Source organism: Leopardus geoffroyi, chromosome C2 (assembly GCF_018350155.1).
Source record: "Leopardus geoffroyi isolate Oge1 chromosome C2, O.geoffroyi_Oge1_pat1.0, whole genome shotgun sequence".
Taxonomy (NCBI): domain Eukaryota; kingdom Metazoa; phylum Chordata; class Mammalia; order Carnivora; family Felidae; genus Leopardus; species Leopardus geoffroyi.
The window spans coordinates 151651470-151662813 of NC_059333.1; the positions used below are offsets into that span (position 1 = coordinate 151651470).

At 49.1% G+C, this 11344-nt stretch overlaps 1 protein-coding gene and 2 non-coding genes across 5 annotated transcripts; all 3 read right to left on the reverse strand.

Annotated features, from left to right (window-relative positions):
• Positions 1–5407: 5407 nt before the first annotated feature.
• Positions 5408–11335, reverse strand: RPSA (ribosomal protein SA). 3 transcript variants are annotated; one of them, XM_045436488.1, is made up of 7 exons: positions 11219–11335; positions 10239–10404; positions 9091–9209; positions 6987–7232; positions 6128–6256; positions 5856–6021; positions 5408–5570 (listed from the first exon to the last, which is right to left on the reverse strand). In XM_045436488.1, exons 2-7 carry the CDS (start codon positions 10369–10371, stop codon positions 5476–5478), a joined length of 888 nt encoding a protein of 295 aa, XP_045292444.1. In that variant the 5' UTR covers positions 10372–10404; positions 11219–11335; the 3' UTR covers positions 5408–5475. The 3 variants fall into 3 exon arrangements, with proteins under 3 accessions (XP_045292444.1, XP_045292445.1, XP_045292446.1); XM_045436489.1 differs by having other exon boundaries at positions 10993–11233; XM_045436490.1 differs by lacking the exon at positions 5408–5570 and adding an exon at positions 5709–5763 and having other exon boundaries at positions 5831–6021.
• On the reverse strand, positions 6776–6924 carry LOC123576280. Its single transcript, XR_006701290.1, has one exon. It is a non-coding gene; the product is annotated as a small nucleolar RNA SNORA62/SNORA6 family (small nucleolar RNA).
• LOC123576281 lies at positions 9277–9427 on the reverse strand. The gene has a single exon (XR_006701291.1). It is a non-coding gene; the product is annotated as a small nucleolar RNA SNORA62/SNORA6 family (small nucleolar RNA).
• Positions 11336–11344: the final 9 nt, after the last annotated feature.

Genomic DNA, 11344 nt, shown 5'->3' on the forward strand with positions numbered 1-11344 from the left:
TTTCCTGGTCCCCAACTCATTTCCAGACATATCTAAAGGAGAAGGGAGAAAAAATGTAGGTGAATTTTCCAGGGGGCAGACAGGAGATCTACACCTTTCACATAGCAAGGGCTCCAAGAGACTCGATGGCCTCTGGTAAAGGCCCCCAGCCCCCCATGAGAGTAAACCTCTCTCAGCTCCACTTGGTGAAGCTGCGTGGAGACTCCTTCCAGAGGGGTTTCTTCGCGCTCTTTTTTTATTCTCCCCCACGATTCTCTCCATTTGTTTCTCTTTTCTGTAGCCTAATGCCTAGGATTCTTGTTTTAGGCAGACCTTCTCCGTGTTCCCATCACTTCTGTCCCCATAGAAAATGGTTTCCTTGTTAACTAATGACTCGCCTCCCCGATCAAAATATATGCCACAAGGTCGCAAGCTTTGATTTCATTCACTACTCTATCCCCAGTGCTTAGCATAATGTCTGGTCTAGAGTAAGTCCTTAATAAATATTTGTTGAATGTTGAATTCTGATTTTACTTGAGATTCTTGGCAGAGATAAAACTGATTGATTCTTGGGTTATTCCTAAGTGAAGCCTGCTACACTTAGCACCAGAAGTTTGACAGGCTCTGCTCTACTCAAGGAGTACAATGTGTGGCTTGGGGGTTTGGCGCAGGTTTTTCATGGATGGAATTTAGTAATGCCATCCTTGCCTTGCACAAAAGGTCTGGACTGCTCAGGCAGGGTCAGAAGCCCCATGGCAACAGTGACATTTACCATCGGATATCTACATTATTTAGAATATGGATAAAGTTGTTACGAGATCCCTAAGAGTAGTTTCGTAAGGGGTACGGCTTAAAACATCTTGAGTACCTAGGAATAAATTTATCAGAAGATGTGCAAAACCTCTCCAGGAAAACTTACAAAATTCCATTGAGGGAAGGACATAAAATGAGAAACTGGCAAGAGATAAAGGTTGTTCATGGATCAAAAAACTCAATGCTGTAAATCAGTCGGCACTGCCCTAAATTATAGAATCAATGCGATCCCAACTGGGTTTATAGTAGAACTGTACTAATTGTTTTAAAAAACGTATATAACAAGGAACCGATCAGTAATAGCCAAGACCCTCTTGAAGAAAAGAAGGCAGGAGGATTGCCACACCTGTTGCCATAATAGATTATGAAATTCCAGTAAAAAGGGAGGACAGTGGGGCGCTGGCCCAGGGACTGACTCACAGAGCAGAGGGTAGAAGAGGGAGGCCATGGGATCCTGCATGGATGGACCCTGGACTTTGAGAGGCAGGGGTTCTGACCACTGAGGAAAGGACGGTGTCTTCAATAGAAGTTACTGAGGTTCGTGGCTGTGTTTTTATAGGATTTTGTATACGGTTGTGAAACCATCTGACGTTATCTGGTGAAGTTGGAGTTGAAGGCCACTGTGGGGAAATTTTGGTGCACCGGGGTCAAAAAATGTTCAAAGGAGCTCTGTTGACAACGGCCAGAACATGGAAGTAACCCAAATGGTCATTCAGGATATTGACGTCATGGACGACTCTGTAGGAACATGGCAACGGGGATGAAAGGCACAGAAATAACACTGAGGACAAGAAGCAAATCACACAAGATATGCTATGTTTCCATCTACAGGAAGCTCAAAAACAGGGAGACTAGAAACAATCCTTGAAAGGGCCCACTTAGCTAAAACAATCAAGTGAACCAAGGGATTGCAGGAGAGGAGCCCTGTGACTTCTCGGGACAAGGAACAGGACGTTCCCATGGCAACCTTCTCGGGTCCCGGCACCTTTCTGTTTCAAAACCTGCATAAGGATTGCAGAGGCCTTCGTCTGATTCTTATTCAAGGATATACAAATATGTCTTTTGTCATCATCTTGCATATATGGTGCATTTGACAATTAAAAATTATTTTTAAATTCTGTACTAACAAAAGACAATGTGACACGTAGAATGTTTACTATGTGCCCGGACCCAGGGTAATTGCTGTGCACAGCAATTCCCGAATCAGATCCCTATGAATATGCCCATGCCGGGGTCACTTGGGCCACTTGATGACATTGTCTCTTGCCCAGAGCCACACAGGGGGAAGGAGCTGAGCAGGGCTTTCATCGTCTCAGGCGTGTCTGATTCCAAAGCCCGCTTCTGCTATCCTACCTAGTGGCACATGAGGTCAATAGTAATGCAATGGCCAGGGTCCCTTCACGGGTCACTGGGATATATGAGGGTGTCTGTCCTTCGTGCCTGGCCATGACCCAGACCAGACCCAGTCTCACCCACCCACTCCTCAGAAGACCACAACCCAAGCCAACCTCAGGGAGTGCAGCCCGTTCTTGAAACGCCACGTGAGCCCGCGGCTCTGACGTAGGGCTAACACACCCTACGTGAAGTTTAAACACCAACACCCTAGGGAAGTTCAAAGCAGGCGACGCAGCTGCCTGTGCGGAGCCACGTGCCACTGGACAAGGCGCCAGAGAGAGTGGGCACCTCAAGTCTTGGTGGGAGCCTCAGGCTTGCCAAATGGAGTTTACCTCTCCAGCTCTTTCTTAAACGCTCAGTAAATCCCTACCATTTACTCTTAACCACTTGCTCTGTTCGGAGAGTGCTTAGTGCTATCTACCAAGTGTCAGATTCGGTATTAGGCTGAATCCAGTGGGGATGCCAATTTGCCCTTGCACTGGGATGCGAGACACGTGTCCTACGGAAGGAGAAGTCCCCAAGGTACTTAGGAAAGCGGGGGGAGGAGAGGGGAAACTCTACAGACCTCTGTATGGAATTGTTTCTGTGAGTTTAGGAGACAAAACCCGAGACGTGCGTCCAGAGCTGGAAGCTGTGGTAAAAACAAGAAAATCCTGAAGCCGGAGGCTTAATCGCCGCATGTTAAGCATTGTTTCCACAATAAAAAAGCCGTGTATTATTCACAGCAGTTTCCAGGGTCAGGCGGGACAAGAGATCTGTCTGGGAAGACCGTGCCTGTGTGACTAGAGGAGGCCCACTGGGCCAACTCAAGTGCGGTACCGGGGAGGGAGGAGTCTTCCTCCTTGAACCAGTACTAGTCCCTGAAGACTCAAGGCTGCCGACGCCCATGGGGGAAAGCCCCAGTGGCAGGTTGCAGGGTGAACACTTGGAGGGGGAGATTAGTCACTTAGATTCAGCAGCGCTCGGGCATTGACCATCAGGTAGGCACCACTGAGCTGAAAAACGGGTGTTTGAATTAGTTTAAGATGCTTTTCCACATCGGGCTGGCTCAAAGGCACTGGACTGCAGCCGTATTGGCCCAGAGTGGAGTGACTTAGGTCTGGGCCACCTTAGGTCCTGGGTTGGGGCAGAATCTCAGTTGACATGAGGAACAGAATCTAATTCTCCTGGAGGCAGCGAGGAGGGTGTGAGGCCCCGGGCAAGCTGAACCCAAGTAGGATCTGTGAGAAATTCCATCTGGGATCTGGCTGTATCACAGTGGGCATCACCCAACTGGGCCAAGGGAATCCCGTCCCTGGTCTTTTCGGTCTGGGGTTCAAGTTGAAGAACTTAGATTCTAGGGGGAAAAGGCTGTTTGTGGAACTGCTGTGGGAAGCCAGGAGGCAAGGGCCAGAGCAAGGAGCAAAAGCAATGCAGACAGGTGCCCAGGTTGGAAGGCACGGGCCCCTGGTACACACGGCTTGAGGGTAGGGATGGGAGCTGGGCCAGCAATTACGTCAGCATGTGATGTCAGGACTATTTTCTGGAATACAGACTAAATTGCCAGGAAACCTAGTGTTTTCCTAGTCCTTTCGGGAACAGCCTCCTCCACCTCCTCATCTGATAAATGAGCTCTTAGCACCGTTTACACCTCCTCTGAACCTAAGGTCTTCCCCGTCCTCCTCCCGCACCTGTCCCTCACCCCAGCCATCCTGAATCCAGGAATTGGTGGGGCTGACCATTTGGCAGCACTTGAAAGTGCCACGGGCTGCAGGTCTAAGCACATCAGAGCTTTGCAGGCCAACGGCAGAGGCGTCCTTGCTCTGAACAGTCAGCGCAGAAACCCCACGAAGCTACTGATGCTTGGGCTACGGGATCCCTTTATTGCCCCCCCACCCGGGAAGGAGCCCTGGGAATAAGGGAACGTGGACACACACAGCTCTTCCAAGAGGGGAGTGAACCGATGTAAATTCAGGTTCCTCAAAACCTGGGCCCACCCTATTTCTCCATTCTCATTTTTTTTTTTAAAGTTAGAGTGGGCACATGAGTGGGGGAGGGTGGAGAGGGAGATGATCCCAAGAAGGCTCCGCTCAGCACTGCTGGTGCAGAGCCCAATGTGGGGCTCAAACCCACAAAGCTGAGATCATGACCAGGGCCAAAACCAAGAGCCTGACGCTTAACTGACTGAGCCACCCAGGCATTCCCCTTGTTTTAATGGGTCAAATGTTATTGTGAAATCAGGAAAGCTGCTAGACATTTTAAACAATTGAAAATGTGTAGTAAATGGCAAATATGGAGAACATCATCTAATGCCCTTTCCATACACCCATACAACCCTCCTAGAACCTGTAGGCAAGCTGACCTGGTGACAGGCTGGGGCCCTCTAGTGGCTCCAGAGTAGAAGGCATCCCACCCGGGCCCTAGGCAGGTTTTTCAAATGCCAGATGTTATCCAAGGTTTGGCTGCGTAACTGGCATTAACAGCAGGGCGGTGACTGAGAATTTCCTTCAGAACTGACTCGACACAATCTACCAATGCAGATGGCAATACAAGAATATTGGGTCGGACCTAGGGAAAAATATTTCCAGGGTTACCACCTATTTACAATTATTTAAATCTACGTTCACAACAGCTGTTCCCTACGCAAAAGGGAAGTGCAGGGAAACTCCTAAGAAAGCAGCGCTGTCTTCTAACTAACGTGGACTTGAAGATGTGTATACATACAACGGACTACTTGGCGATGAAAAAGCATGACATCTTGCCATTTGGAACGTGAACAGAACTGGCGGGTATTATGCTAAGTGAAGTTAAGTCAAAGACAGGTACTTAACAGAAGACCACAGGGGAAGGGAAGGAAAACTAAGTTACAGAGAGGGAGGCAAGCCCTAAGGGACTCTTAAATACAGAGAAGCGAGGGTTGATGGAAGTGGGGGATTGCGGGGGGGGGGGGGGGGGGGGGGGGGGGGGGGGGGGGGGGGGGAGACGGGAACTGAGGAGAGCGCTTCATGGGGTGAGTACTGGGTGCTGTATGTTAAGTAGTGAATCACAGGAATCTACTCCTAAAGCCAAGACTACACTGTAGACACCGTATGTTAGCTAACTTGACAATAAATGATCAAAAACCAAAATTTTATTTAAAAAAATGGAAAAAAAAGAGTGGGCTTTAGAAGTAAAAGGAACATCAAGACCCGAAGTAATCCCAGGCATCTTGATTTGGAATGCAAAACAGACAGACATGGACCCAACTTACAGAAACGGTTTATTTTCCGTCAACCTTATTTCCATTTTGTTTCTCCGCAGAAGAGCAGCTCAAGACCACTCGGTGGTGGTTCCCACCCATTCGGTGGCCTGAGCAGTGGGGGCTGCAGACCAGTCTTCCGTGGCGGGCTGAGCGCTCCAGTCCTCTGTTAAGGAAACACCAAAGAACAGTCAGGCCCCTTCAGTGTTCTCGTCGCCCTACCCCCACCCAGCACCGTGCCCTGAATCCCACCAGATACACATTTCAAAGGACAAACACCCGAGGCCAAACCACTTCAAAAACACCCAACTCCCATCTGTCAAGTTAGCAGCTCAGCTAGAGCACACTGGGATGAAAACCTTCTGACGCTACATAGCCAGGGAGATCCTTCAAGCTAGACTACAAACCCCCCAAGATGCAAGCCGCCAGCCTGAAGCATCAGGACCCGTACCAGTGGGGAACTGCTGGATAGGCACGGAGGGCACCTGCACGCCTTCGGACCAGTCTGCGACCTCGGGCTGCGTAGCAGTGAACTCAGGAGCCGGAGCAGTCCATTCACCCTGAAATTCCTCCTTGGTCACAGCCTTTTCGGCAGCAGCCTGCTCTTCCTTTTCAATCTGGTGAAGACAAAGCGTATAGGGACCAGTAAATTTTACTTCTTGAGCACAAACCAAGAGGTCTGATTTACTTACGTGTCCACAAGCCTTTGGGGAGCAAACTTACCTCTTCAGGATCCCTATAGAAGTAGAGGTCAGGCATGACCTCCCAGGGGTGTTCACGGGAGATGGTGCCACGCATGCGCAGAACTTCCCGGGCCAGCATCCACCACATCAGACCCACCGAGTGAGCTCCCTGCGGGAGCGCCAGGTGTTAACAAGTGACGCTTGGTCAATCCCCAACAGCACGTCCTTCCCCAATCCACCCATCTGTCCCATCATCCAGGTCCTCGGTACCAAGAGATAGGAGACCCGTCTCTTGGTTTGCAGACAGTGTACTTCTAACAGAGCACTCTAGAAATTCGTCTCAATCTTGATGGTCACTGGAACCAGGGGGATGAAAACACAACTATCAAGACTCCACCCATGAAATGAAATACCTGTGAGTGCCTGGACACTGATACTGCTATTAAAACATCTCTTTGGGGGATTCTTACACGGAACCAGGGTTTTGAGACCCAGGAAACCGGGCCGATTTGAATCACAGGCAACCCACCTTTTTAGGATTTCATAGCAGTTCATCCAGTTGCTCTGAAAACAGAAAGGCCTAGTAATGCCCGAGAGGCCCAAGCAGTTAAGAAATACGGAGAAGAGCAGACGAACACACACGCCACTTAAATGATTTCTCCTTAAAGTTCTGACACACTCAAATCATACTTGTAGCAAGAATTACTATCAAACTCCACTCACTGGGCCAGAGACCCTTGTGGTGTTAGCGAAAGACTTGCCCCTTGTGTAGCACACTACCTACACTTGTGAGTTCATCGGCCAGAGCCTCAACTCCAAGCTCTAACAATGTGCAGAGGAATGCCCAGCTGTTCCCGTAGCGCTCTCGTGAGCTCTGGTGGACGTCACAGCGTTATTACCTTGTTGTTGCAAGGGATGGCGATGTCCACATAGCGCAGAGGAGAGTCTGTGTTACACAGAGCGATGGTAGGCAGGTTAACGTAAGACGCCTCGGTGAGAGGCTGGTGGTCAGCCCTGGGATCGGTGACCACCAGAAGTCTGGGCTCCCGGAAGGCTGCCTGGATCTGGTTAGTGAAGGTTCCGGGAGTGAAGCGGCCAGCAATAGGAGTGGCTCCGGTCGCAGCAGCAAACTTCAGCACAGCTCGCTTGAAGAACGAACATCGAGAGTTACCAGCGCTCGAGAAATGGCATCGCAGGAACTCCCCCAAGCGTCCGTGTGCCGACACCCGGGTCTGTAACCGCCGAAGCGGCTCCCTTCCAACAGTGAAAACATCAAAGCACTTCAGACACCCAGTAATTCTTTGTCCTCGGCGTTCCCTGACAACTACTTGCAGAACTGGGGCCCAGAAACAGTAAGCACGCCCCACCCTCTGATCCTGTCTGGAATGCTCTCCCCACTCCCACCGGCTGGTTTCAAGAACCGGGCAGGTCACTCTGCTGAGTGACGCGGGCAGGTCACTCGTGTGCTTCCACATTCTTCACGGGGCCGTGACGACGAGTCAACACAGCACACAACAGTGCCCGACACACCAATAAGCCCTTCTCTGCTCTGGTCGAATTCCATCGCAGCTACCCTATACACCACAGCAACATACCCTTCCTTTTTACCCCGTAAAACTTATTTCCTGCATCCCTTAAAAAAGGCAGAGTTCCTCTGAACACTTATTTCCTGCATCCCTAAAAAAGTCAGAGTCACGTCTTTTCTGCTACATCCCAAGCTCCCTGCAACACTGCCTGGCCAATACAGATGCTCAGTAAATTTTTGCTAAGGAAAGCCATGAGAGTGGTCACTGGGTCCACTCTACAGCAATCCTTAAGTCTTCTACCGTGCACCAAACTAGGGGTCCTGATACAAGTCAGCCTCTGGAGAATAACCCCCCGCGCAAAACACATCTTCGGTTCGTGGCAATCAATTTTACGGTCAACCTAAACAATACAAATGAACCTGTCTTACTACACGATTTAAATATCTGTCAAAATCCAAGTCAAACATCTTTTTCAAATTAGAATCGGGGTCAATGAAATCCTTGCTAAACCTCCTGTAGTGGACTCGAATACATGTTTTAAACTCTTCAGGTCCACTTATATGTGGATATTTTTTTTAACAGCACTCTACAGTATTTTCCCTTCTGGCTTATTCTTTAAAATACAGTACGTACTACATACAGCATACAAAACGTGCTAATTGACTACTTAGGTTATCGGTAAGGCTTCCAAAGGTATTGAAGGCTATTAACAGCTGAGTTTTGGGGGAGCCAGAAGTTAAAACAGATTTTTGACCACGTTGGGGGTTGGTGCCCCTAATCCACCGTGCTGTTCAAGGCTCAACCATAAATCAGTTTTTAAGGAATCCACTGGTTTTCTCCACAGAAAAACAAAGAATTGTCAAAACAGAAATGGGGCAATACAAGTTTTACCCATTGGCTATTAAAAAAACTAAGTTATTGGGGCGCCTGGGTGGCTCAGTCGGTTAAGCGTCTGACTTCAGCTCAGGTCACGATCTCGCGGTCCCTGAGTTCGAGCCCCGCGTCGGGCTCTGGGCTGATGGCTCAGAGCCTGGAGCCTGCTTCTGATTCTGTGTCTCCCCTCTCTCTGTCCCTCCCCCGTTCATGCTTTGTCTCTCTCTGTCTCAAAAATAAAACAAAAAAACATTAAAAAAAAAAAAACAAAAAAAAACTAAGTTATTTACGTTAGCAAAGATTTCTACTCTTGCTTGGAGACTTGGATGAGGACTGGCACCCTATTAGAAAACCTTTCTGAAAAATTCTGCAGTTGGCACCAAAGCTTGGACCCAATGTTTCATCATTTTCAAGAGAAAAGTCTGACTACAGAAACATATGATAAGCCATTTTTACAGGATTATGTCAGGACCTAGTGGCACAAGAAAACACACAGGAAAAAACAAAGCTCAACACTCTTCCAGATGCCAAGTAGCGTGTAAACTGAAAACACTGAATCCGGGCAATTCAAGATTTCTAAAAACCAAGCATATTGTTTCCAAACCTGGCCAGTATTCCGGGATGATATGACACTGACATCAGCTGGGTTTTCAATGGCAACGATGGCCCGAGCTGCCAGCAGAAGCTTCTCCCAGGTTCTCTTCAGATTGATGATGTAGATACCTAGGTGATGGCAGAGAGCTTTGTAGTACCAGACTTAATTTTCAAGTGGACTTTGTTCTAAAAGGCCGAATGTGGCAGCGAGTCCTATCAATCTCCAGTCACAGAGGCGGGCTCTACTGGTGTTAGCGAAAATCCTGCAATTTATCTAGCACACTTCCGACACTCAGAAGTTCATCGGCCAAGGCTGGCCTCCACCCTGAGCTTTAATAGTGTGCAGCTTAGTTCGGTAGACAAAGTGCATCTTCTTGGTCCTTTCCCGCCCTAAGCCTCCATCAAGGCCCATCCAGATTCCGGTAAGTTCTCACCCACCTCCTGCTCTCCAGCCCCACTTTCCTTACACCCTGTCTCAATGCCAGATTTCACCCCAAACTGCTTCACAGCACACAACCCCCAGGCTTAAGTTCCTCAGTGGCTCCATCTGAGCTTGAAGCACTGCCTTGCCCAACATACCTTCCGAAGTCTTCACAACCTACCTTCCCTTTTCTAGTACCTTCCAAGCCTCCTCATTAAGGTCTTAGCTCTTGCTCTAGTTTACTCTCAGAATTCAGTTGAACGAAGGGAACGCCTGACCGGCTCAGTTAGAACATGTGACCCTGGGGTCAGGAGTGTGAGCCCCACATTAAGTACAGATTACTCAAAGATCTTAAAAAAATAAAATTCAAATGAACCTGCTTTCAGTACCTGTGAAACACAAGACACTATGGAAGATAAACTAATGAGCTTCCTCATCATTTATACATCTCATGGCCCAACCTAAGTCCCAGAACCTATCAACTGACATACTCCTGCACTGGAGCCCAGAAAGCGGTCCTTCCAAAAACCACCAGGACACTTTTGTTTCTTGTTTTGTAAAAAAAAATTTCAAGGAATTTTTTTTTAAGATTAAGAGACGCATGCTGTATCAGCTGAGTTGACCAGGTGCCCTACGTTAAGCACTTAAGTCTTAAAGCTTACTTCCGATGTAAACACCTGGTTTCATTTATTACTTAGTTGGAATGCCCTCCCTCCCAAATCAAAGCAACAACTGACCATCACTTTTCCTTTTGTAGATGTACTGTTCCATCTGGAAGTCAAGGTTGGTGCCACCTAAGTGGGTTCCTGCGGCAAGAAATTTGAGGACATCCTCCTCCTTCATTTGCAGAACATCAAGGGCTCCGGACATTGTGAAAGTTTCCCTTTAAGTTACGACGGGAACCTGGAAAACAACGGTTAACCATCCAGCTATTTTCATTTCATTTCAGTGGGTTATGGGACCAGGTGCATTCTAACTACCCTGGCGAGCCAAGCAACCTATTTGAACACAGCCCAAGGACCACACCTTTTACAGTAGTGTAATGGAAAAAGACTCAACAGAACAGACCAATCCCACACATTACACAATTGCGGCACATCTTGAGTGCGTGGAGATGGGAAAAACACCCAAATAATTAAGCAAAATGAAAACGGTGATTTGCCACTTAACATTCCAGGGGGCAACCGGGAGTCGAGTTACCGATGAGCAAAAATAACCAGATGCGAACAAGTTTATTTTCAAGCGGATTGAAGGCAAGGCGCTTCACAATTATTTCCCTCTACGGTCACAACTGATTTTCTACAAAACCTTGCCAGGTATCTTAACGCGAACGGGATACATCAACCAGCCCAAATTGCTGTCGTAAACCGGGACCGGGGGCCTGAGCTCACGGCCGGCCGAATGCCGGGGTCCGAAGCAACTGCAGCGCGGTACGCTGATCCTGTTTGCTGCGCCACGGCCGCCCAGTCGCAGCCCGGCCCGCACCCTCACCCGGTGCCCTGGCTCCAGCACGACCTCCGCGCGCTCCGGGGACACCGTGGGAACCCGCGGGCCCGAGTTCGGCCACGTGCGGGCGGCTGGGCGCAGAGCCTGAGATAGACCCGCTTTGCCTGCCGGCTTCCATCCCCAGTCCTCGCACCCCTCACTCCAGCGGAAGGCTATTTTAATAGCCTTTGGGACTATTTGGGGGACGCCGGGAACCCCACAGGGGACTCACGCAAAACAACGCCGTATGGACCCCTCCCTGGGTAGCGCGGAAAAAGGCCGGAGGCCGGAAGTGACGTCTTTATATACTCCGCCGCCAGCCAATGACAGCGAAAGCTAAGCGGAAGGGTGAATGGGC